This window comes from Macaca mulatta, chromosome 16 (genome assembly GCF_049350105.2).
Source record: "Macaca mulatta isolate MMU2019108-1 chromosome 16, T2T-MMU8v2.0, whole genome shotgun sequence".
Taxonomy (NCBI): Eukaryota; Metazoa; Chordata; class Mammalia; order Primates; family Cercopithecidae; genus Macaca; species Macaca mulatta.
This window is the reverse complement of record NC_133421.1, coordinates 73,870,004-73,895,059: the sequence shown is the minus strand read 5'-3', so window position 1 is coordinate 73,895,059 and position 25,056 is coordinate 73,870,004. Positions and strand designations below refer to the sequence as shown.

The window sequence follows — 25,056 nt, the reverse complement described above, 5'->3', positions numbered from 1 at the left end:
TGCCCTTTGAAGGGGATAGATGGTTGAGGGTCAGGCTGGCCCAGGGAGCAAACTGAGTGGGACCTCAACCTGGGTGGGCCCCGTGCTGAGGGAGGGCAGCTATGCCTAGCCCAGTTCCCCAAAGGGCTGGAAGGAGGCCGAGTCTGTAGTAGCAGGCACAGGGGCTTGGCATGAGAGAGAGCTGCATTTGAGTCCTGACTCCACTGCTGGTTAGCTAGGATGATGAAAGCGAAGTCCCTAGGACAGTGCCTGGCACGTGATAAGCTCCAAATGAACATGTCCGTGATAACTTTTCATCTAGAAATATTTCTTAAGCCTCCACCTCGTGGACCTGTGCACGTCAGCACAACAGGTGACTGCATGGAGATTTGGGGGCCAGAGAAACCAGCCCCTCCCACACTAAGGAAAATCTTTCCCAAGCTGACTGAAACTCAGAATTCCACATCTTACAAATTCTTTTAACTTAAGGCTCAGACTTGGGAGGAGAAACCCACTCTGGAACCTTGTGTTTAGGGAGAAAAGCTTCTGGGGCCGACAGATGAGCCGGGAGAAGTTAGTGGGAAGCGGTCACAGTGCCTGAAACCCAAACAGCATGTTTGTGGGCTTTTATTTCATCAGACCTGAACCTGTTAGAAGCACTCTGGGTAGAGGAAAAGGGTCAGGTTTGGGAGAGGAGGAAGAAAGTTGGGGAAAAACAAACCAGTTGGCCGGGTGTGGTAGCGCATGCCTGTAATCCCAGCACTTTGAGAGGCTGAGGTAGGTGAATCACTTGAGTCTAGGAGTTCAAGACCAGCCTGGCCAACAAAAATTAGCCAGGCATGGTGGTGGGCACCTGTAATCCCAGCTACTTGGGAGGCTGAGACAGACAGAATTGCTTGAACCCGGGGGGCAGAGGTTGCAATGAGCTGAGATCGTGCCACTGCACTCCAGCCTGGGTGACAAAGTGAGACTTTGTCTCAAAAAAAAAAAAAAAAAAAAAGCAGAAACAAAACTAACCAGTGTTCTTGGAGAGCCTTTGGAAATTGTCAGGGAATGGGGCTGATCATGAAAGGAGGGCCTGCCCATACATCCTGAACAGGAAACCAACTGTGGCATACAGTAGGTGCGAAATAAACATGGCCACCACTGTTACTCTTACCCTTTGGGTAGAACAAGTTATCAGGCTGGTTGAATCAGGAGCTTAAAACAGAAAGGCTTGTTCTGACCTAGTGAGCCCCCATGGAAAATGCAATCAGCTTTGCCCATCTCTCACCCAGGAGCCCACCCCAACATCACCCCAGTTGGTTTCCGGAACTCTCTGGGTCCCTGAGTGTCTGGAGGTTTCTGCCCGAGGCTACTGGCTCCAGGCCTCCCTCCAAAGTCTCTCAGAGCAGATTTCCTCTGCAGAGTGTCAGGCCAGGAGGGGAGGGCCACCTGGGGTGACTTCCTCTAGGCCCCTGCCTGCCAAGGCACAGGCCACTCTTCCTCCTCTCCAGGACCTAAGTGCTGGCAGAGAAACAATACAGCTACCCCCTTCCCATCCCCACCCCCAACCTGCCCCAGCTGAGAAAAAGTTGTGACTTGAGACTTACAACCCGGGGGACACAGGGATGGATTTTTCACTCCTGGAGCTGGGCCATAGCAGGAACATAGGAATTTGGGAAGTGGGCCACCCGGATGCCCGGTGCTGTCTTTGGCCAGGACAAAGAAGTCTGGTCTGTTTTAGACTCCCAGGAAGTTCTAAGTCTGAGCCCCCACTGCAGGTGAAGCTTGGGGGTGAGGGGTCTCCACTGGCCGCAGATGGTACTTGATCATTTTGTTCCCAATCCATAGAGAAACAAAACAGTAGATCCTTGTGGGTAGCTAGCAGCTTTGCCAGAGATGAAGAGCATGCTTGGTTGGCAAGAGGGGAGATGGCTGGTGCCTGAGCAAGGCCAGCAAGCAACCTGCCACCTCTGCATCTGGAAGGATGTACTCTGGAGTTAACAGGGAAGGCAGTGAGGGGCAGATCACATTCATTCTCAATCTTCCAAGAGAGTACCTGTATTAGTCTGTTTTCACGCTGCTGATAAAGACAGTGCCCAGACTGGGCACTTTACAAAAGAAAGAGGTTTATTGGGCTTACAGCTCCTCATGCCTGGGGAAGCCTCATAATCATGGCAGAAGGCAGGGAGGAGCAAGTCGCATCTTACATGGATGGCAGCAGGTGAAGGGAGAGAGAGAGACCTTGTGCAGGGAAACTTTCCATTTTTAAAACCATCAAATTTTCATGAGACTTAATTCAGTATCATGAGAACAGCACAGGAAAGATCCACCCCCGTGATTCAATTATCTCTCACTGCGTCCCTCCTAACATGTGGGAATTATGGGAGCTACAACATGAGATTTGGGTAGGGATACAGAGTCCAACCATATTAGTACCTTACAGTGGCTTTTATATTCCAGGCTGGCAGGGGCATGGCTGAGACCACTTTGGGGATTTCAGGCTGATGCACTTCAGCTGGGTGGATTTCTGGATGTTTGAAGAACCCTCACCAAAAGCGTAGTTGTCCCATGAGGGAAGGTTCTAGAAGGATATAATGGGGATAGGGAGGGAGATCTGTCCTGAGCTTTGCCTGGCCAATAATTTGGGACAGGATCAGAGACACTCAGCTGTGAGGGATGGCCTTGAACTGAAGAAAAATCAAGATCCAGCTGACCTTCAGAGGACTGGAGGTGAAGAGGTACAATGAGCAAAGGGAACTTAAGTAGAGGAAGATGTAAAATCCTGCATCTGGATTTATATTAACCTTGTATCCTGCAACCCTGCTGTTATCATGATTAGTTCTACAAATTTTCGTGTTGATTCTGATTTTGTACTTAGACAATCACATCATTTGTGAACAAAGATAGTTTTATTTCTTCCTTCCCAGTCAGAATACCTTTTATTTCATTTTCTTGTCCTATTGCATTAGCTGGGACTTCCAGTCCGATGCTGGAAAGTTGTGGTGAGAGGGGACAGCCTTACCTTGATCGTGATCTAAGTGGGAAAGCTGTGAGTTTCTCACCATTGAGAGCAATGTTAGGCCAGGCATGGTGGCTCATGCCTGTAATCCCAGCGCTTTGGGAGGTGGGTGGATCACCTGAGGTCAGGAGGTCGAGACCAGCCTGACCAACATGGTGAAACGCAGTCTCTACTAAAAAAAATACAAAATTACCCAGGCATGGTGGTGCACACCTGTAATCCCAGATACTTAAGAGGCTGAGGCAGGAGAATTGCTTGAACCCAGGAGGCGGAGGTTGCAGCCGAGATTACTCCATTGCACTCCACCCTGGGCAACAAGAATGAAGCTCTGTCAAAAAACAAACAAACAAACAAAAAACAAAGCAATTTTAGTTGTAGGTTTCCTGGTAAACACTCTGTTAACTTCAGGAAGTTTCCCTCTACTTCTAGTTTGCTGAGACTTCATCATGAATGGGAGCTGCATTTTGTCAAATGCTTTTGCTGCATCTATTGATATGATTATGTGATCTTTCTTCTTTAGCCTGTTGATGTGATGGATTACATTAATTGATTTTTTTTTTTTTTTTTTTTTTTTGCAACAAGGTCTCACTCTGTCACTCAGGCTGGAGTGCAGTGGTGTGATCACGGCTCACTGTAGCCTTGACCTCCAGAGCTCAGGTGATCCTCCCACCTCAGCTTCCTGGTTAGCTGCAACTGTAGGTGGCCACCACTGCACACACCCAGCTAACTTTTTGTACTTTTTGTAGAGATGAGGTTTCACCATGTTGTCCAGGTTGTTCTCGAACTGTGCTCAAGCAATCTGCCCACCTTGGTCTCCCAAAGTGCTGGATTACAGGCATAAACCACCGCGTCCCGTCTGATTTTCAAATGTTGAACCTGCCTCGCATACCTGAGATAAATTCCACTTGATCGTGGTGTATAATTCTTTTCATACGTTGTTGGATTCAAGATACTACTATTTTGTGAGGTGCACATGGGTTTAAAAGAGAAAAATCCGTTGCACAGTGCATAAGAAGGGGAAGACCTAATTAGACCCCAGCTCATGAGGAAAAGACCTAGGAGTGACTGCAAACCCCAGCTTTGTTTGGGCTGTGGAAGAAGTGATGCCATCGCAGAATGAATAAAGGGTCTCCAGGCCAGGGAGAAAAGGCCTCTGTGATCAGACTATATCTGGAATTGGGTGTTCCGATCTGGCTGCACCACAGAGAGAGACAATGCAGGGCTGGACCCACTCCAGAGAAGAGCTGCCTCGCCCTCCAGCGTCCTCAGCCTCGGCTCCCTGCCCGAAGACAGCTGGCCCCAGCCTGGCTCTCAGACTCCCAACCCCTCCCCCCGCATCCCTGTCAGCTCACCACTTCCAGGCCCCCAGGATGGCCTGAATTTGCCCACCACTTCCGCCCAAACTTCCATTTCAACGGAGGTTCCATGGGACTTTTCACTTGTGAAACAGACTCCAGCCCTGGCTCCTGAGGAGCTGGGTTTGAGTCTTGGCTCAGCTTCTCATTTATCACTCGCTAAAATTATCTTATTTGCTTCCCTATTTACCGCCTGCCCCCTCCCTCTGGAATGCAAGCTCAGTGAGGACAGGGACTTTGCCACTGCCGCGGTCTGCCCTGGCACCCAGACCACAGCCCAGCACGCTGTAGCAGGTGTTCAGAAAATGTTTGTTGAATGAATAAATATGTGAGCTCTGGGTGGGTTCTGGTCCTCTCTGGGCCTTAGTTTCTCCATCTGCAAAATGAGGGAGTCGGACTTGTTGCTCTCAAGTCCTTGTGACTCCAACATTCTTTTTTTTCTTTTTTTGAAACAGGGTCTCACTCTGTTATCCAGGCTGGCATGCAGTGACACAGTCATAGCTCACTGCGGCTCAAGTGATCCTCCCGCTCCATCTCCCAAGTAGCTGAGACCACAGGCGCACACTACCAACCCCGGCTGATTTGTTTCATTTTTTAGTAGAGACAGGGTCTCACTTTGTTGCCGAGGCTGGTCTTGAACTCCTGAACTCAAGCAGTCCTCCTCCCTCGCCTTCCCAAAGAGCTGGGATTACAGACGTGAGCCACCATGGCCCACAGACTCCAACATTCTTAAATTCACTGGGAGGAGGTTGCCTGGAGCTCCCCCAGACCCTCAGCTGCCACATCTCAGGGGATAACTCGGGGGTGGAGGTGAGTGGAAGGACAGCAGGAGCTGTCATCTTGGCCCCATTACTTCTGCCTGTGGCCTAGGGAGACACATGGAGATGGCCAGCCCATCGCCTGACTTATCTCCTGGGGCTTTGTTGGTGCTTTGTCCCTGCCAGGAAGTCACCGTTCGTACATCCCAGACATCCTTCCATTCCTCCACTGCTGCCCGTTGAAACAACACAACTCATGCTCTCTATTCTAGACACACGGAAAGTGTGGACCAGAGGACCACACATGCTGCCAATGATGGCACCACCCCAGCCCACCTGCCCTGTGAGGGGCTCCCCGAGGCTACAGGTTGAAGTCCAGACCCTCAGGCCTGCAGCAAGCCCTGGCCCAGCTGCCATCTTCCCTGCCCCCAAGCCCCTAAACAGCTTCTGTGCTACACATGAGGGAGTTCCCTGCGTCCTGCCTGTCTTTGCTCTGGTTATTCTCGCCCCTTGGGATGTCCTTCCCCTCCACTTCCCTGTGTTCCTGACTCACTCATCCTTCGAGGCCCAACTGAAAAGCCGCATCTTTCCTCCCCCTACTTGGAAGTAATCCACTCAAACTCGCAAAACACAGTCAACTCCCCTCTTGAGGGCAGGCCTCACCATCTCCTTGTGTCTCAGCCGCCATGTGCCACGTCTACCTCCCCCAGGACTGTCAGCTGTGGCAGCTTTCTGTCCTACTCATGCCCAGCTCAGCTTCCAGCCCACAAACAGAATGAATAAATGGGTAGATGAATGACTGAATCAAAGAAACATATCAGAATCCATTGTATCCCTGGAAAGGTCTGTATCCAAGGCCCCATTCGCTCATTCATTCAACAGACACTTATTAAGTGCCTACTGTGTGCACAGTGTTGGGACTGGGCAGACACAGTCGCTGTTCTCTTGGTGTTTCAGCCTAGTGAGGGTGACAGACAAATACATAAGGCAAATAAGCAAGTGATTACAAATTATGATATATGATGTCAAGAAAAATACAGGGGTCTGTCACGGGGAGTGAAGGAGAAGGAAGGCCCCTTGGAAGAGGGGACGTTTGAGCTTAGCACAGAGGGATGAGAAGGAAAATCCACGTGAAAGGGGAGAGGGAAGAGGGATCTAGGGGGAGCAGGAGCTGGGTGGAGGCCAAGAGCAGGAGCCAGCGCAGTGGTCAAGGAGCTGGAAGGAGGCCAGTGAGACTGGAGGGGCAGATCAGGAGACAAAGGTGAGAGGTTCGATCACCAGGCCAAGGAGGCCACTATGGTAAGGTTAGGTTTACTCTAAGTGTAACAAGAAATTACTGGAGAATTTTATTTTATTATGTATATTTTATTTTATTTTAGTTTTTTGAGACAGAGTCTCACTCTGTCGCCCAGGCTGAAATGCAGTGGCATGATCTCAGCTCATTGCAACCTCCCTCTCCCAGGCTCAAACGATTCTCCTGCCTTAGCCTCCTGAGTACCTGGGATTACAGTTGCCCACCACCACGTCTGGCTAATTTTTGCATTTTAAGTAGACATGCGGTTTCACCATGTTGGTCAGGCTCGTCTTGAACTCCTGACCTCAGGTGATCCACCTGCCTCGGCCTCCCAAAGTGCTGGGATTACAGGCGTGAACCACTGCGCCCAGCCTGGAGAATTTTTTTTTTTTTTTTTTTTTTTTTTTTGAGACGGAGTCTCGCTCTGCCGCCCAGGCTGGAGTGCAGTGGCCGGATCTCAGCTCACTGCAAGCTCCGCCTCCCGGGTTCACGCCGTTCTCCTGCCTCAGCCTCCCGAGTAGTTGGGACTACAGGCGCCTGCCACCGCGCCCGGCTAGTTTTTTGTATTTTTTAGTAGAGACGGGGTTTCACCGTGTTAGCCAGGATGGTCTCGATCTCCTGACCTCGTGATCCGCCCGTCTCGGCCTCCCAAAGTGCTGGGATTACAGGCTTGAGCCACCGCGCCCGGCCAGCCTGGAGAATTTTAAAAGGAGAAACAGCATGACTAGTTTTTGTTTTTAAAAGATTCATGGCTATTTTAGGGGCCTGATTCGGAGGGCGTGTGTGCAAAAGCAGATAGCAGGAAACAGGCTATTGTAAGAGACTATTGTGGTATGGACCCAGGGAGATGGAAAAATGTCAAGTATAGGTGTATGTTGGAGATGATATTAATAGAACTTTGGACAGGCTGGGTGTGGAAGGTGAAGGAAAAGGAGAATTCAGGGAGACACCCTAATTTTTGATTTGAGCAGCCAATAGCAGTGATGCCATTTCCTGGGTGGAACAGTGGAAAATGCAAACGTCTGATTGCAGTTGGGAGGGTGTGAGCCATCCCAGTGGAGCCGTCCAGGGGCAGTTGAATATACCAGCCTGGACTTCAAGAGAGACGTCTATCACATTCCCATGACTATTATTTTATTCATGAACTTATTATTTTATAATTGATTTATTATTTTATTGTATTTATTGATTTTTAGAGACAGGGTCTTGCTCTGTCGCCCAGGCTGGAGTGCAGTAGCGCAATCACAGCTCACTGCAGACTCCACTTCCTTGGGTTCAAGTGATCCTCCTGCCTCAGCCTCCTGAATAGCTGGGACTGTAGGCACACACCATCACACCCAGTTAATTATTTTATTTTTCGTGGAGACAGGGTCTCACTTTGTGGCCCAGACTGGTCTCCAATTCCTAGGCTCAAACGATCCTCCCACCTTGGCCTCCCAAAGCACTGGGATCATAGGCGTGAGACACTGTGCCTGGCCCCACGACATTATTTATAGTCATAGGAATGATGCCACCCCGAACCAGCTTGAACCCTGAAAAACCTTAGAGACTGGGGAGAGAAATCAGGACAAGCAGAGGAAAGTGATACAGAGCAGCCAGGGATGTGGAAGGTAAACAGTGAGCAGCTTCCATGGAGGCTGCGAGAATCAAGTGCTTCCAGAAAGGGGCTGTGGCCAACTGGGCTGTATGGAGCTGAGGACAGAAGCGTGTTCACTGGACTTGGCAGCAGGGAGGGTGTTAGTGACTTGACAAAAGTAGTTTCAGTTGAGGGAAAGGGAAGCCAGGTTGGAATGGATTGGAGAGAGAATGAAAGGTAAGGAAGTCAAGACAGCTGGTGTAGACACTTTCTAAGAAGTTTTACTCTGAAGAGGAACAGGAAAATAGGGCAATAGATGCAGGGAGGTGTGGGGCCAGAAGGGGAGTTTTGTCACTACTGCCATTGTTTTTAAAGTGGGGAAACTAGAGTCTGTTCACAGATGGGGAGAAGTGGATGGGCCGTAGAGAGAGGACACCTGGAAAGATCTCTGAGAAGCAAGAGGGGCTGGGGTCCTGAGCCCCAGGAAAGCCTGATTCTTGCTTATTATTATTATTCTAACAAGATGGAGGAAGACGGGGTGGGATGGGGAGACGGTTCTGTGGATTTGACAGTGTGTGGTGGTTCTTCCTTCCCCAGGGAAGACCATCAGCTGGGAGGCACATGGGGAGGAATGTGGAGGTCTGAGGAAAGAGGAGAAGGCATGAAATAGTTCTTTTCAAAAAGTGGAAAAGTGAGCCTACCAGAAAAATCCACACTACAGGGCTGGCAGGATTGAGGACAAACCCAGAGTATGTGACCATGAATTTAAGATGAGCTCAACCTGGTCATACCATTTCCCCAGCCACATGTCTCCAGCTCAGGGATGACTTTGGAAAAACAGAGCTGGGGACATGCAGTTTAGGGGTTCCCCAGGACAGTGTGATAGAAGGAGAGAGATCACACCCTGGGAGTTGTGGAGGAGGGACCAGAATGGTGATCTTCTAAGTGAGGCTACATGAGGAGGGACGTGAAGTCAGAAGCAGTCTGATGGAGAGGGAGAAAGTGCAGGGTCAAAGAATTGAAGATGCCCAAAGATTATAGCAACCGGGCCCCTGAGCCAGGAGCTGAGGTGGCAGGGACAAGGGGAGAGCTTGAAGTGGTGATTTCAGAGGAGATATGGTTTCTGGTTATGATTTAGGTTCAGGGTATGTTTAAAGGAGAAAAGAGCTAAGGTGGAGTGCCTCTGTAATTCATTCACTTATTCATTTGATAAACTTTTATTGAGCTGGTGACACAAACAAGGGGAGAGTTCCCCCCGGCCAGGGTACCCAGGGAGGCCTTCCTGGAGGAGATGGTTTTTGTGTGGGTTGAGTCTAGAAAGATGAATGGAAGCTCTCCAGGGAGACAAAGAAGATGGGTGCTCTGGGAGGAGAGCAAACCACAAGCAAAGACATGGGGGTTAGGGCAGGAGGGTGGGAAATAGCTTGGCCCATTTGTGAAAATGGAGGTAGCATGGCCAGAGGATGGGGGAAGGGTAGGCGATGAGGTAGGGATCTGATCATGGAGGGCCTTGGGAGCCCTGGGTAGGGCTTAGGACTTACTCTTAAGCAGTGGAAAGCCATTAAATATTTAAGCAGGGGTGAAATTTGTGATTTTACAAATATTTATGGTAGCCTAGGGGAGAACCCAGTGGGAGGGGTTTTTTCAGTTGGTTTTTGAGACAGGGTCTCACTCTGTCACCCAGGCTAGAGGACCAGTGGCACCATCGTGGCTCACTGCAGCCTTGAACTCCTGAGCTTAAGGGATCCTCCTGCCTCTGTAGCTGGGACTACAGGAGCATGTCACTACTCAGGGAGGTTATTTGAACAGAGCAGGTGAGGGGTGGAGGGTGGAAAGGGCAGTGACACTGGAGAGGGAGCCTCAGTAGGGTGTGGAACTGGCCAGATCTACCACCAAGATGCTTTGGGCAACCACCAACCAAAGCCAGCTTTAACAAGTGGAACCAGTGAGGACATTCTTTCCCTCACATTACAAAACAGCCAGACCTCAGGGGTAATGGAGGCATAGGAGAAGAGGAAATTAGGAGGAAGTGAACATTTTGAAGGGCGCTGTGCAAAAAAAAAAAAAAAAACACAGGCTGCAGAACAGGCCCCAGAGAAGAAGCATCTTCCAGGGGCAGGGAAGGGGCAGGTCCCAGAGCAGAGCTGGGGAGAGTGGCCAGATGCGCAGGTGATGTCCTGCTCCCAAGAAGAAAGGTGGTGAGCAGTGTGGGAAGCTCAGGAGGGCCGGTGGGGAAGAAAACACTGGATCTGTCCCCTGGGGAGCTCTGGTGACTCAGGTGAGAGTCATTTCCTCGAGTGCTGGGGTTGGGAGCCAGACTATGTGTCTGTGGGCTTTTGTGGCCCTACTTGGGCTCCTGTAATGAAGAGAGTGAGCAGTATCAGGACAGGAGGATCGTCGCAGCAGGGACTGTGGACTGGGTGGGTGCACAGCAGCCCAGGGGTCTCTTCAAAGCCATCTGGCTGGTTGGCACCTTCTGCGTAGTGACAAGCAGCATGTAGGGGTGTATGTGGGGTGGGTGATGGGGAGGAAGGTGGCAAGGTATATGACAGAGCTGTGAGATGCAACTGGGAAGGTCTGCATGAGGGGTGGCTCCAGGCCGGGTGTGCGTGCGTGTGCCTGTGTGTGCAAGTGTGTATGCACGTACACGCCCATGCTCACAATGGGGGCCAATGAGCAGCTGAGGGCAGGGTTGGCAGGAATAAGCAGAGTCATCCCCGTGGAAACACGACTCCCTGGGTGCTGTAGGGAGCAGCTGGGAAGCCAGGCATGGGGGCGTGGCCAGCTCTGCCCAATGACTCTGGCCTCTCCCTGGCCGCCCTCCCCACCTGTTGATCAAGCCTGAGAAGTGCCTGTGCTGACCAGGACGGGAGCGCTGCTGCAGGGGTCAAGGTCCACTGGGAGAGGGCCACCCTCAGGTGTGGCTTTGGGAGTCTCTAGGGGTCTGTCCAGGTCTCTGTGGTGCAGGGGTGGCTCCAGGTCTGTCCATGTGGGTCTCGCGGTGGCTGTGTGCAGCTGGGCTGCAGGGGTCTCTCTGCAACTGCCTGCTGATGTGATCATTCCCCCAGGGCCATTTGCAATAAGTGATCCTCCTTCCCTTCTACAGGGAATAGGCTCTGGAGGGCTGGGCAGAAGGGGAGAGGGGCCAGGTGGGGCCCAGTCCACACAATGCTCACAGGCATCAAAGGCTCCTGGTGGGTGCCCCTTCCCCCCATCCAGTATGTGCATCCACCAGCCAAAAGCAGTCCCCAGGAGCTCTAGCCCTGCCCCCACCGTTGGAGTTGTCTATCTCCTTGTCCCTGTGACCTTCCCTGTATGTCCTTCTCTTCCATGTTAGCATCCGCAGCTCTCCAGACTCAGTGTTCCTCTCCCAGTTCCCCCTGCCTGCCCAGTGGGCTAGGTCCCCCAGGGCGGTGGGAGGGAACTGCTGGGAGACCTCTACCGGGCCCAAGGCCCTTCCTTCTTCCCTCTCCCAGCCCAACACCAAGTACTCCAAAGGTCAGAAAAGAGGAATCCACACCCACCCCCATCTTCCTTTACCCTTCCCTCCAGGCCAGGGATGGTAAATACAGGCAGAGGCACCACATTCTTCCTCCTTGCGCCCCGGCAGACATCACTAATCAATCACAGCAACCTTTTTGCACAGAGCCTGGCTGCCACCTTCATGGTCTCCACCTACATCTCCAGGTGGCCAATATCAGGATCCACATTGGCCCTCAGGATGAAGTTCCTGTGCCAGTCCCACTCTGGGCTAATCCCCCAACCAGGCCCCTCATCTTGGCCCATCCAGAGGTCAACTGAGCACAGTCAACTGTGATTCTCTCTCTGTCCCATTAGGCTGAAGCCACACAGTTCCTGGAGCTTGAGCCCAGGAGGCAGTCGAAGGCACGAGGGTGTTGGTCCCAAGTCCCAAGGCCACAAAGAATCTGGTTGGTTTGCCGTCGGTCCTGGGGGCGGCCCCTGCCACTGCTGGGGAAAGCGTGGTGTGGGGCCAGGGGTGATGCTCTGTGCCCAGCACCCGTGTAGCAGCAGCACCTGGGCCTTGCAGGTACATCTCCCAGTCCCGACAGAGCCTGCACGCCCACCTCCCCGGCTCAGCCACTGGGCAAGCAGGAGGTGAGGAGTGGACGGCCGGCCCAGGGAGGGGCGGCCGCCCAGCACTCCAGGGCTGCGCACTGCAGCTCCCCTGGCCACTCACCACCCTCCTGGTCTCTGAGCCCAGGATGCGAGGATGGCCAGACCATCTCTGTGCACCCTGGTGCCTCTGGGCCCTGATTGCTTGCGCCCCTTCACCCGGGAGTCCCTGGCAGCCATAGAACAGCGGGCGGTGGAGGAGGAAGCCCGGCTGCAGCGGAACAAGCAGATGGAGATCGAGGAGCCCGAACGGAAGCCACGAAGTGACTTGGAGGCTGGCAAGAACCTACCTATGATCTATGGGGACCCCCCACCGGAGGTCATCGGCATCCCCCTGGAGGACCTGGATCCCTACTACAGTGACAAGAAGGTCTGGGCTGGGAGGGCCCCCCCTCTGTCTGTCTGCTGTCCATCTGTCTGTCCCCAGGCCTCACAGCCTCTCTCCCCACCTTAGACCTTCATCGTACTCAACAAGGGCAAGGCCATCTTCCGCTTCTCCGCCACACCCGCTCTCTACCTGCTGAGCCCCTTCAGCCTGGTCAGGCGTGGGGCCATCAAGGTGCTCATCCACGCATATCCTGCCTGAGACGGGAGAGGCGGAAGGGGTTTGGGATGGGCAAGATGGGGTGCTCTGGCCCAGGAGACCCTCTGTCACCTCCCATCCTAGCTGCTTCCTCACTTTCCTTGACCCTGCCCCACGCTGTTCAGCATGTTCATCATGATCACCATCTTGACCAACTGCGTCTTCATGACCATGAGTGACCCGCCTCCCTGGTCCAAGAATGTGGAGTAAGTCTCCCTGCTCCCTGAGCTCCCCAGCCCTGGGACATAGCCCGTTTCAGGTGTCTACACCTCTGTGTGACGCTGCTCTTGTCTTTCAGGGAGACACACTGTCACTGTGACCCTCATCCACACCTTGAGCCCCCGGGGTGGCCACACTATCACTCGCTAGTGTCCTTAGCCACCTGAGTGGCATATTTTATTTCTGTGTCCCTCCCTTCTAGGGGTCTGTCGTTGCCACACTCACCCCTGCCCGGGTGACATGTCTGCCCTGGCCGGCCCTCTCCCCCGCAGGTACACCTTCACGGGGATCTACACCTTTGAGTCTCTCATCAAGATACTGGCCCGAGGCTTCTGTGTCGACGACTTCACATTCCTCCGGGACCCCTGGAACTGGCTGGACTTCAGCGTCATCATGATGGCGTGAGCAGGGGCCCCAGGACATCCTGAGGCTGGAGTGGGTGAGGGGACGGGGCCAGGCCTCAAAGAGGGCAGCTGCCTTGGGCTGAGGGCTGCAGGGGACATTGATCAGTTGTGCAGATAGGGAGCTGCACAATTCTAGAAACTGCCATTCTCAGGGTCTGGCTCAGAGCTTTCCTGATGGACTCCTGATAATCACATGAGGCAGCCCTGACCCACAGGCCCATGGGCCCTCAACCTGCTGGGCGAGCCAGGCTGTCTTTGCCATCCCCACTCCCCCAGAGCTCCTGCACTGTCTTTCCCAACTCTTGGGCTCCCAGAGGAGATTTGGGGTGTCTTCCCTGCCCCCCAGACCCTGTGGTACACCCAATTTCTTGGGAATCCTCATTCCAGGCCTGGAGAAGCCCTGATTTTTGTCCTACCACCCACCCCAGCCTCTGACAGTCCCCACACCCTTCCACCCCCTACCCAGGTACCTGACAGAGTTTGTGGACTTGGGCAACATCTCAGCCTTGAGGACCTTCCGGGTGCTGCGGGCCCTCAAAACCATCACGGTCATCCCAGGTACTGGGAAGGTGCAGGGACCCTCTGCCTGAGCCGAGAGACCCCCGTACCATGCGCAGGCCTGGAACCTGACTCAGTGTCACAACACTCCCAGGCTGGTGTTTTTGTAGAACTCACAGCAAAGCCAGGATACAGAGGGGCCCATGTGACCAGAGGGCAGAAGGAGTTCTACTTGGAAGGATAGGCATTTGAGAGGCAGCATGGCAAGGTTGTTAAGAGCACAGACTCAGCTGGGTACGGTGGCTCATGCCTGTAATCCCAGCACTTTGGGAGGCTGAGGCGGGTGGATCAACTAAGGTCAGGAGTTTGAGACCAGCCTGGCCAACAAAGCAAAACCCTGTCTCTACTAAAAATACAAAAATTAGCCTGGCATGGTGGTGTGCACCTGTAGTCCCATCTACTCAGGAGGCTGAGGCAGGAGGATCACTTGAACCTAGGGGACAGAGGTGGCAGTGAGCCAAAATCATGCCACTGCACTACAGCCTGGGCAACAGAGTGAGATTCCATCTCAAAAAAAAAAAAAAAAGAAAGAAATTAGCTGGGCCTGGTTATGCTCTCCTATAGTCCCAGCTACTTGGGAGGCTGAGGGGGGAGGATAGTTTGAGCCCAGGAGATTGAGGCTGCCATGAGCTGTAGTCTTGCCACTGCACTCCAGCCTGGGAAAAAGAACAAGACTCTGTCTCAAAAAAAAAAAAAAGCACAGATTCTGGAGCCTGACTGCCTGGTTTCAATTCTCACCTCTACTACTTCCTAACTTTAACTTTGGGCAAGTGCCTCACCCTGTCCATGTCTCAGTTTCCTTATCTGTAGAATATGGAGACTAATAGTACCACTCTTTAGATTGTTGTAAGGATTAAATGCCTTAATATCCGTAAGGCCCTCACAGCCCCTGACCCGTGGTTTGTGATATATATGCGTGTGCTCAATAAAATAAGCAGACCAAGCAGAGCAGAGAGAGACACAAAAGGACTCCATGAGGAAAGGTCAGAGCCCTGAGGGCTCAATTAGGAACACAGCAGGCACCTGCTGAGCAATAAGGCCAGGGCAATTCCAAAGTAATGCATCAAGAAGCATGTAATCAATAGAATCCGATCATTCAGACCCGCACAAAAGCATGTGGAGAAACTGGAGATTCTCTCCCAGTAAAGGAGAAAAAGAAAAAGGATAGAGATCAGGCTCTCAGAAGAGGGGAAACTGTTAAATCCTAATGTGAGAAAGTACCTGAGGCCAGGTGTGGTGGCCCACGCCTGTAATCCCAGCACTTTGGGAGGCCGAGACGGGTGAATCACTTGAGGTCAGGACTTTGAGACCAGCCTGGCCAACATGGTGAAACCCCGTCTCTACTAAAAATACAAAAATAAGCTGGGCATCGTGGCACGTGCCTGTAATCCCAGTTACCTGGGAGGTTGAGGCAGGAGAATTGCTTGAATCAAAGAGGCGGAGGTTGCAGTGACCCGAGATCACACCACTGCACTCCAGCCTGGGCAACAGAGCAAGACTCTATGTCAAAAAAAGAAAGAAAGAAAGAGAGAAAGAGAGAAAGAGAGAAAGAGAGAAAGGGAAGGAAGGGAAGGAAGGGAAGGAAGGGAAGGAAGGGAAGGAAGGGAAGGAAGGGAAAAAGAAAAAGAAAAGAAAGAAAGCATCTGAGCTCTCTTCTAGTCTAAGGCCCTCTGACTGCAGCCGAGGAAGGTGTCAGACCCACGAGAGGAAGCATTTCCAAAATTCCACACTGTACATTGGCCACTGAGCAAGACGGCGTTGCCTTTCCTCTGTGCCAGCTGCTGGCATCCTCGGGGCGCAGGAGAGCTTTTATAAGGAGGCTGCCAAGCATTTGTTTTCCATATCAGGATAAGAAAAGGAAATGAAGTCATATTAACGCAAGAGGCACTATGATTAGGCCCAAGGAAGAAGTTATGGCTCTTCCATAGGTGATGGGAATCTGCGCTGGGATTCTTTCAGCATCGTTTATGCCTTTGTCTGTCTAAAGAATATAATGATGTTTCAAGGTCAGTCTAGAGGTTCTGCTGTTCCTCGGATGTTACTAGGCATTTTAAGGAAAAGGGTTCTATGGTCAAATATGTTAAGGATACGTGAGATTAAAGTTTTTGTTTAATAGGCCGGGCGAGGTGGCTCATGCCTGTAATCCCAGCACTTTGGGAGGCTGAGGCAGGCTGATTACTTGAGGCCAGGACTTCGAGACCAGCCTGTCCAACATAGTGAAACCTCATCCCTACTAAAAATACAAAAAATCCAAAAAACGAACTGGGTGTGGTGGCACACACCTGTAATCCCAGCTACTTGGGAGGCTGAGGCAGGAGAATCACTTGAACCCAGGAGGCAGAGATTGCAGTGAGCCAAGATCGTGCCACTGCATTCCAGCCTGGGTAACAGAACGAGACTCTGTCTCTAACTAAATAAATAAACACAAATAAAGGTTTTGTTTATTTCTGCAGGACTTTTCAGAACCTTTGATAGGATCATCTACATAATGACTCTCCAAGAGCAGAATCTAGAGCGCAGCTTTTCCCAAACATTATCAACCCCCTGCTTTTTAAGGGTGCAGCATGGGAGATTAGTGTTCTGTTGAACACACTTTGAGAGCGTTAACCTAGTGACATGTATTAAGCTCCACTCTATGCCTTTGTTTGCTCTATAGGTCAGGCAACAGCCCATTAGGTCTTTATAGTTCCTTCTCCTAGTGGCTGAGCATCTGTGGCCATTTGAAGGCTCCAGATTGAGGATGTGATCAGAGAAGGGTGGGGTTAATTTCAGAAGGCTTCAGGGAAGTAGTGGTGCTCAGTAAGTCAAGCCTTGAAGATGGAGTAGGAAAAAGCTTGGTGGTGGAGGCTGGGGGGCTCTGTTATCACCCTGCACTGCCCCCTGCCATTATCCTTGCCCTCTCTGCGGTCAGGGCTAAAGACGATTGTGGGGGCCCTGATCCAGTCGGTGAAAAAGCTGTCAGATGTGATGATCCTCACTGTCTTCTGCCTGAGCGTCTTTGCGCTGGTGGGACTGCAGCTCTTCATGGGAAACCTGAGGCAGAAGTGTGTGCGCTGGCCCCCGCCGTTCAACGACACCAACACCACGTGGTACAGTAATGACACGTGGTACGGCAATGACACATGGTATGGCAATGAGATGTGGTATGGCAATGACTCATGGTATGCCAACGACACGTGGAACAGCCATGCAAGCTGGGCCACCAACGATACCTTTGACTGGGACGCCTACATCAATGATGAAGGTAAGAATGGAAGGTGGACAGGCAAAGGGGATCCTGTCCCAGTCCCTAGGGTACCCTCTGTTCCCACATTTTCTTTCTTTTTTTTTTTTTTGAGACAGAGTCTCACTCCGTCACCCAGGCTGGAGTGCAATGGCGCCATCTCAGCTCGCTGCAACCTCCACCTCCTGGCTTCAAGCGATTCTCCTGCCTCGGCCTCCCAAGTAGCTAGGATTACAGGCATGTGCCACCAAGCCCAGCTAATTTTTTAATTTTTAGTAAAGATAGGGTTATATCATGTTGGCTAGGCTGGTCTCGAACTCCTGACCTCGTGTGATCCTCCCACCTCAGCCTCCCAAAGTGCTGGGATTACAGACGTGAGCCACCGCACCCCACCCTGCCTTCACTTCTTAACGAGACAAATAGGCTGGCGAGGACCTGAGCTTAAATCCAGCACTTCGCAGCCTGTGTCACCTCTGACTAGTCACTTGATCTCCCTAGCCCTCTGAATCCTCACCTATAAAATCAAGATAACAATCCCTTCCTCAAAGGGTTAGTGCAACAACAAATGGCAAACTGTTTTAAAAACCCTAAAGTGCCAGGCATGGTGGTTCATGCCTGTAATCCCAGCACTTTGGGAGGGCGAGGCAGGCAGATCACCTGAGGTCAGGAGTTCCAGATCAGCCTGACCAACGTGGTGAAACTCCGTCTCTACCAAAAATACAAAAATTAGCTGGGCATAGTGCCTGTAATCCCAGCTACTCGGGAGGCTGAGGCAGGAGAATAGCTTGGAACCTGGCAGACGGAGGTTGCAGTGAACCGAGATCACGCCATTGCACTCCAGCCTGGGCAACAAGAGTGAAACTCGGTCTCAAAAAAAAAAAGAAGAAAGAAAAGAAAAAGAAAAATCCTGAAACTCTCACTATACAAAGCAAGTCTATAGTTCCTACTCCCTAACCTGTGCACCCCCTGTCCTCCTTCATCACACCACATGCTCACACCCTGGCAGGGTCACCGTCACATACCCACACACCCACATCCTATTCACATATGCATCTTCACAGGCACACATGCCAGAAACACACACTTTCTCACACAGCCACTGTTAGTCTACATAGTGCCTTCTTGCAAATTAGGAAAAGATACCCCTTCTCACCCTGGCACCTGGATTCCAGCCCCCACACACCCTTCACTCAGGTGCCCTGCAAAGGTACACAGTAGCCCCATGCACACACGTACACGTTCCCTGTCTGTGCTGCTGCTGCGTTCTGACTTTTCGCCCACACTGGGCACTGGGCTGACAGTGCTTGCAGCTGAGCTCCCTGCCAAGTCCCTACCCAGAGACCTTGGAACTTGGAGCTGTCCTTAAAGGATGGGGAAGAGGCAGCCAGGGAACATCCATTTGGTTTATGTGGTACACGCAGACCTGTCCACAGGTGTGCAATGGGCTCAGGTGCTCACACTGTGTCCATGTGGGTGACTTGCCTCCTCTGTGGCCTCTGACTCCCAAAGGGAACTTCTACTTCCTGGAGGGCTCCAGCGATGCCCTACTCTGTGGGAACAGCAGTGATGCTGGGTGAGTGATGCTAAGGGATGCAGAAAATGCGCCCCAGGGGTCTTGGAAGGTGGGAGCTGATTGAGACAAGGACCTGGGGTGGATGGGAGTGCAGGGAAACCTATGGGTATGGATGGAATACTTTTCTGTTTGGGGGACACAGGCAGAACTGACAGATTTTCTTTCCCTTGGGGCCCCCATCTGTCCCCAGCTGGAGTGCTCCTCCCACCCTAAACCTAGCCCCCTGTCCTATCCCTAGGCACTGCCCCGAGGGTTATGAGTGCATCAAGACCGGGCGGAACCCCAACTATGGCTACACCAGCTACGACACCTTCAGCTGGGCCTTCCTGGCTCTCTTCCGCCTCATGACACAGGACTATTGGGAGAACCTCTTCCAGCTGGTACAACTGCCCCAACTCTGCCTCCCAACCCTACAGCCACTCCCCCCCCATCCCTGCAGCCTCTTCAGTGCCTGATGGGGCCTACCGCAGGATGGCCAACCCCTCAACTGGGCCATCTCCTCATGGACTCCCACAGTGCCTTTATAGGAGCTTGCGCTCTCTGAAACTGGACACCTGCTCCGAGCCAAGCCATGGCTTTAATTTTTTCCACACCTTGGTTTTCAGAGACGAGGTCTGGGCCTAGCACAGGCACAAGCCCAGGAACCCTTAGGCCTCACAAGAATCAGTAGGGCAGCTTAGAAATTCAGTGCTGCCTGCCAGGCGCGGGGGCTCACGCCTGAATCCCAGCATTTGGGGAGGCGGAGGTGGATCACGAGGTCAGGAGTTCGAGACCAGCCTGGCCAACATAGTGAAACCCCCGTCTCTACTAAAAATACAAAAATGAGCTGAGTATGGTGGCACGCACCTATGGTCCCAGCTCCTCAGGAGGCTGAGCAGGGAGAATTGCTTGAACCCGGGAGGTGGAGGTGGCAGTGAGCTGAGACCATGCCACTGCACTCCAGCCTGGGTGACAGAGTGAGACTCCATCTCAAAAAAAAGAAAGAAAGAAATTCAGTGCTCCCCATATTTTATTTGGCTTCTGCTGTTTGCGGGGAAGGTAGGCTAAGTCTGGAAGGACAGTGCCTTCTGATGCCTGATAATGTTTCTAACATTGATGGTGTTGATAACAATAACAAAAATAATAACAGCTACTGGCCAGGTGCAGTGGCTCATGCCTGTAATCCTAGCACACTGGGAGGCTGAGGCAGGCAGATCACTTGAGGTCAGAAGTTTGAGACCAGCCTGGCCAACATGGCAAAACTCATCTCTACAAAAAATGCAAAATTAGCCGGGTTTGGTGGCAAACACTTGTAATTCCAGCTATGCAGGAGACTGAGGAAGGAGAATCACTTCAACCTGGGAGGTGGAGGTTGCAGTGAGCCGAGATCGCACCACTGCACTCCAGCCTGGGCAACAGAGCGAGACTATGTCTAAAAAAAAAAAATTGATTAAACAATAATAATAATAGCTATTATTTGTTGAGTTCTTACTAGGTGCCAGGCACTGTGGCAAAGCTAGAATTTAAGCTGACCCCAAACCCATGTTCACCAATTTTCTGTCCTGGCTGTCTGATATCAGGATGCCTGGCTTTTGTCCTCCTCCAAGCCAGAAGACCAAAAACCCCTGAGTCCCAAGTAGATATTTCGAAGTTCCCCAGAACATGGCTCAGCATGCCAGTGACAGCCATCAATTCTCCAGGCTCTGTGAGGGAGGGGCTCTGCTTACCCATCTGGGCAATGGATGTATGGAAAGGGGCAGTGGGTCAAAGGAGGTGGATGTCATAGGACCCCTCCACTCCCTCTCCCTCTGCTCCCAGACCCTTCGAGCAGCTGGCAAGACCTACATGATCTTCTTCGTGGTCATCATCTTCCTGGGCTCTTTCTACCTCATCAATCTGATCCTGGCCGTGGTAGCCATGGCGTATGCCGAGCAGAACGAGGCCACCCTGGCCGAGGATAAGGAGAAAGAGGAGGAGTTTCAGCAGATGCTCGAGAAGTTCAAAAAGCACCAGGAGGAGCTGGAGAAGGTCTGGACTCAGGGAAGGGAGATCGAGGACCCAGGGCTCTACCTTCCCTCAGCCGGGGCTGCCACTGGCTTCTCCCTGGGGGGCTGAGGGTGAGGGAGGGCACCGGGGTAGGGGTTTTGAGGCAGAAGAAGCAGAAGGCCCTGGGCTGGGAGTTTTGCTGGTGGCAGGGAGGTGGGGGGATCCAAGCAGTAGAAAAAGTATTTCTCTGCTCTGTGCCTCAGTTTCCCTGTCTATAACAAGGAATCTGGAGTAGCTAAACTTGAAATATTCTTCCAGCTCAAATATTTCTGGTTTTGTGTTGCTTTCTGGGTATTGGAAGAGTCCATACTGAGGGAGGGGTAGGTCCCGAGGAAGCCCCAGGGAGTGGCTGACCATTTTCTCATTCTGTCAACAAGTGGAGGGTTAGTAGGAGCATCAGAGTCAAGGGTCTTCAGGGCAGAGGGTCCTCAGTCACTTTGGTTCCTACCCTGTCACCCCCACCACCACGGAGGTTGGTCCCTCCCCCACCTGCACTAAGTTTGACATAGGCCAGGAAGAGGGGCTGCCACCCTGAAGGACTCTGGAAGAAGCTCTGAGGGTCGATTAGTCCATCCCTCTGGCTCAGAGCTGGACTTCCTGCCCGTCACTCTTGCTGGTCTACAGGCCAAGGCCGCCCAAGCTCTGGAAGGTGGGGAGGCAGATGGGGACCCAGCCCATGGCAAAGACTGCAATGGCAGCCTGGACGCATCGCCAGGGCAGAAGGGAGCCCCAAGGCAGAGCGGCAGCGGAGACAGCAGCATCTCTGATGCCATGGAAGGTGAGTGCCTTGTGCCCCCTGCCCACTTAGGTAGGGTGGAGCCTGGCTGGACTGGATTCAGGAGGACAGGGATGCCATGGAAAGTGAGTGCCCTGTGCCCCCTCTACCCATTCAGGCCCCTGAGGTCAGGGTGGGGCCTGCCTGGACCAGCTTCAGGACAGTAACTTAATATTGGCGTAGAAGAAACGGCTGTGATAAATATAGTCCTGTCTTAACCTGGCCCAGTTCTAGCTGCAAGGCCAGGCTGCTGTGGGAACTGGGGACTTCCGGGAGGGCCTTGGGGGCTGCCCAATGGGAAGCACAGGCTAATAATACTAACCAGAAGGCCCAATGTTCCGGAAATTGGACATCCTGCTCCTCAAGTGTTCTCTGGGTAAAAGTTAAAGGCCGAAAGTCAAATTCTGCCCAAGAAGAGTGATAGACTCCCCAGTCCCTGTGTCACTTGCCGAATCTCGGAAGAATAAGGATGTTGTGATGAGAGAGGGTGAATAGACACAACACAACAGATGGATGGATAGATGGACGGACAGACAGACGGATGGATGGATGGATGGATGGATGGATGGATGGATGGATGGATAGATGGATGGATGGTTGGATGGATGGATGGATGGATGGATGGATGGACGGATGGATGGGTGGGCGGATGGATGGATGGATGAGAGGGAGGGAAGTGAGGAGGCAGGAGGGAAGGAGGAAGCACAGGAAAGAGGGACAATAGAATAAAGGAATTCTGACGCAGAGAGATCTGGTTCCCTCCTCAGGTCAGCTTGCCTTGCGCCAGGGAGTTGGGGGCCTGCAAGATTTTGCAGATCTCTAGAGGTCACCATGTCACCTGACCTTGTATGACAGGTATCCAGGTGCCCATATGCCCTGCCAGAGGGTGCCCAGGGAATGCTGGGGGAGGAGGCCTCTCCACCCTGCCGTTCGCGGGACCACTGTGAGAAGTTTTGGGCCTTAGACACTGTTTGGGCACCTGCAGAAGCACAGGGTAGGGGTGGAGGTGCAGACTGAGGAGGCTTTGAGTGAGACTCAGTGTGCTAATTGCTGGGTGTGGGGGGAGATTCAGCCACCCTCCCCGGTATGAACCCAGGGTCTCCATGGGGCTGCCACCCACTCCAGTCCCTTTTCTTCTGTCTTTGAAATGGGAGGCACTGATTATATTTACCTGGAGGCACTGATTATATTTACCTGCCGTGATGAGTAAGTGAGATCATGCCTGGGCCAAGGACACTCCGCATGTGTCCCCACCGTGCCCCAGATTTCCACACAGCCAGACAGCCTGCCAACGCCAGGAGGAGGAGGAGCAGCTCGTCCCACGGTCCTTACAAAGCACTCATGGCTTTGGGGTGGCAAGAACAGGGGATGTTTCTTGAAGGACACTCTGGTGGGAAAGGATGGACCAGCTGGGGACACTTTGGAGGGGCCGGTATTACTGACAGTGCATCCCCAAGGGATCTGTCTGCACAGAGTGGCACCAGCCAGCAGCTCGTGGGGCTGGAACCCAAGCCCCTGCAGTGGCCTCCCACCTGCCCCTGGGAACTCAGATCCAGACAGATTAGGGCATCTCACAGGCCAGGCTCAGAGCCCTGGGCCTCTGGCAGCGGGTGGGCGTCCTGTCCCCCTCCCTGAGGGGTGGGGCTTTGTGGGGTGAGCCAAGAGGGCGGGGCTTGAGGCAGGGCATTGAAAGGCGGGGCTTGGGGAAAGGTTTGCTGAGCAGGTGGGCTTGTGAGTTACTGCACTATGGGGCGGGGCTTCGGGAGGAGGTGGGGCTTCCTCAGGAGTGGCGAATGTGGGCGGGGTTTAGAGGGGCCAGACAAGAGGATGCGCTGTGTGAGGCGGAGAAACTTGGAGTCGGGGGTGGGGCTTTGAGGAGGCGGGGCTTTGTGGGCGGAGCCGTGGGCGGAGTTTAGAGAGGTGTGTCCGGAGGGTGATGCAGTGAGTGATGGTGGAGCTTGAAGTAGGGGGCTGGGCTCTGAGGACGCGGGGGTTCCAGGGGTGGGGCTGTAGGCGGGGGTTAGAGGGCGGGGTCTGGAGGGTGCTCACTGAGGAGCTTGGAGCTCAGAGGGCGGGGCTTTGGGGTGAAGCCATGTGGGGCGGAGGTTACAGGGAGGTGACAGTAGGGGTGACACAAGAGGCGGTGGAACTTGGAATAGGCCTTGCTAGAGGGTTGAGATGTGGAGCGCTAAGGGGCGGGGCTTGGTAGGTGGAACCGGGGCACGGGAGGGGAGAATGCTCACTAGGTACCTGCTACCACCCCTCTCCCAGAACTGGAAGAGGCCCACCAGAAGTGCCCACCATGGTGGTACAAGTGCGCCCACAAAGTGCTCATATGGGACTGCTGCGCCCCGTGGATGAAGTTCAAGAACATCATCCACCTGATCGTCATGGACCCGTTCGTGGACCTGGGCATCACCATCTGCATCGTGCTCAACACCCTCTTCATGGCCATGGAACATTACCCCATGACGGAGCACTTTGACCACGTGCTCACTGTGGGCAACCTGGTAGGGAGGGGCGGGGGAGAGGAATCATTCATAGGCAGGATGGGAGGGGGTGGGGCCCAGTGGAGCTTTCTGGCTGTGTGGAAATATGGGGCATGGTGGAGGACACATACGAACAGCTGGGATGATTTTCCCAGCATATGGGGGGCATTAGTTAATGTGGGGGGGTACTTGGGGTGATCTGTGGCACACAGAACTGGGGTTTCAGGACATTTGGGGGCAGGGAGATGGGGGCGAGGCGCTGGGCTTCTTAAGGTTGGATTATGGGGGATCTGGGATCCAGACCATGCCCTGGAAGCAGGGGTAAGGAAATGGGAGTGTGGAGATAGGGTTGAAGGGGCTAGCTGACAAGTCTGTCCACTTCCAGAAGTTGTCATGGGCCTGAAAGGAGGCAAGGGATCTGGCAATGGGACCAGTGGGCTCCAGGGCCTACTCCCCCAGCCCTCACCTATTTCTCCAGCGTGGGGCCAGGCTTCTCCTCTCTCCAGCCCTTTCCTGCTCCACTATTGTTGACACCGCTGATCCACCCGCTTATCCAGGCCCATTAGGAGCATTATCACCTCATTGCCAGCCCCAGAGGAGCCTGACAAAGGGAAAAGCCGCCTCCTCCTCTAGCCCTGCCCCACCCTTCCCAATTCTCTTTGCAATTTTTCCGGGACGGCAAATGGGCGAGATGCTCCCCAACCCTGAAGGTTAAGGGAAGCCAGGGAGAGTAAGATTTGGGGTCTGGGACAGAACTGGGGCTGGGTGGGTGGCACAAGCATCAAACCCTGGGCTCCCCAGCCTTCAAGGCAGGCACCTCTGTCCCATAGAGGTGCCGAGGCAGCCGTGGCCAGGCCAGGCTGGAGGGGCAAGGGCATGCTCTGGACTCATGGCACAGCTGCTGGGATGTGCGTGATGGATCGGGTCCGCCTGCGTGCCCAGCCCCTGCCCACACTATGCTGCTGTCTTGGCACCTGCTGTGGCCAGGAACAGCCTCTGGGAGGGGCTCAGCATGTGCCTGGGCAGGCTGTGGACCCAGGGCAGCTGGTGCCCGGCAGGAGGGGAGCCGTGCCCAGGGAGCTTTCAGGGACTGTGCAATCCTCAGAC

General features: G+C 53.2%; 1 protein-coding gene across 1 annotated transcript in view; it reads left to right on the top strand.

Annotated features, from left to right (window-relative positions):
• The window catches only part of SCN4A (sodium voltage-gated channel alpha subunit 4), a 52,077-nt gene that overhangs the window by 5,077 nt on the left and 21,944 nt on the right, over positions 1–25,056 (top strand). The window contains exons 3-13 of the mRNA XM_015120096.3: positions 11,804–12,470; positions 12,555–12,673; positions 12,800–12,889; positions 13,175–13,303; positions 13,773–13,864; positions 16,776–17,108; positions 18,597–18,660; positions 18,899–19,040; positions 20,458–20,667; positions 21,310–21,463; positions 23,732–23,970. Coding sequence (XP_014975582.1) covers positions 12,198–12,470; positions 12,555–12,673; positions 12,800–12,889; positions 13,175–13,303; positions 13,773–13,864; positions 16,776–17,108; positions 18,597–18,660; positions 18,899–19,040; positions 20,458–20,667; positions 21,310–21,463; positions 23,732–23,970 — 1,845 coding nt within the window. The 5' untranslated portion in view covers positions 11,804–12,197. The remainder of the gene's footprint in view (positions 1–11,803; positions 12,471–12,554; positions 12,674–12,799; positions 12,890–13,174; positions 13,304–13,772; positions 13,865–16,775; positions 17,109–18,596; positions 18,661–18,898; positions 19,041–20,457; positions 20,668–21,309; positions 21,464–23,731; positions 23,971–25,056) is intronic.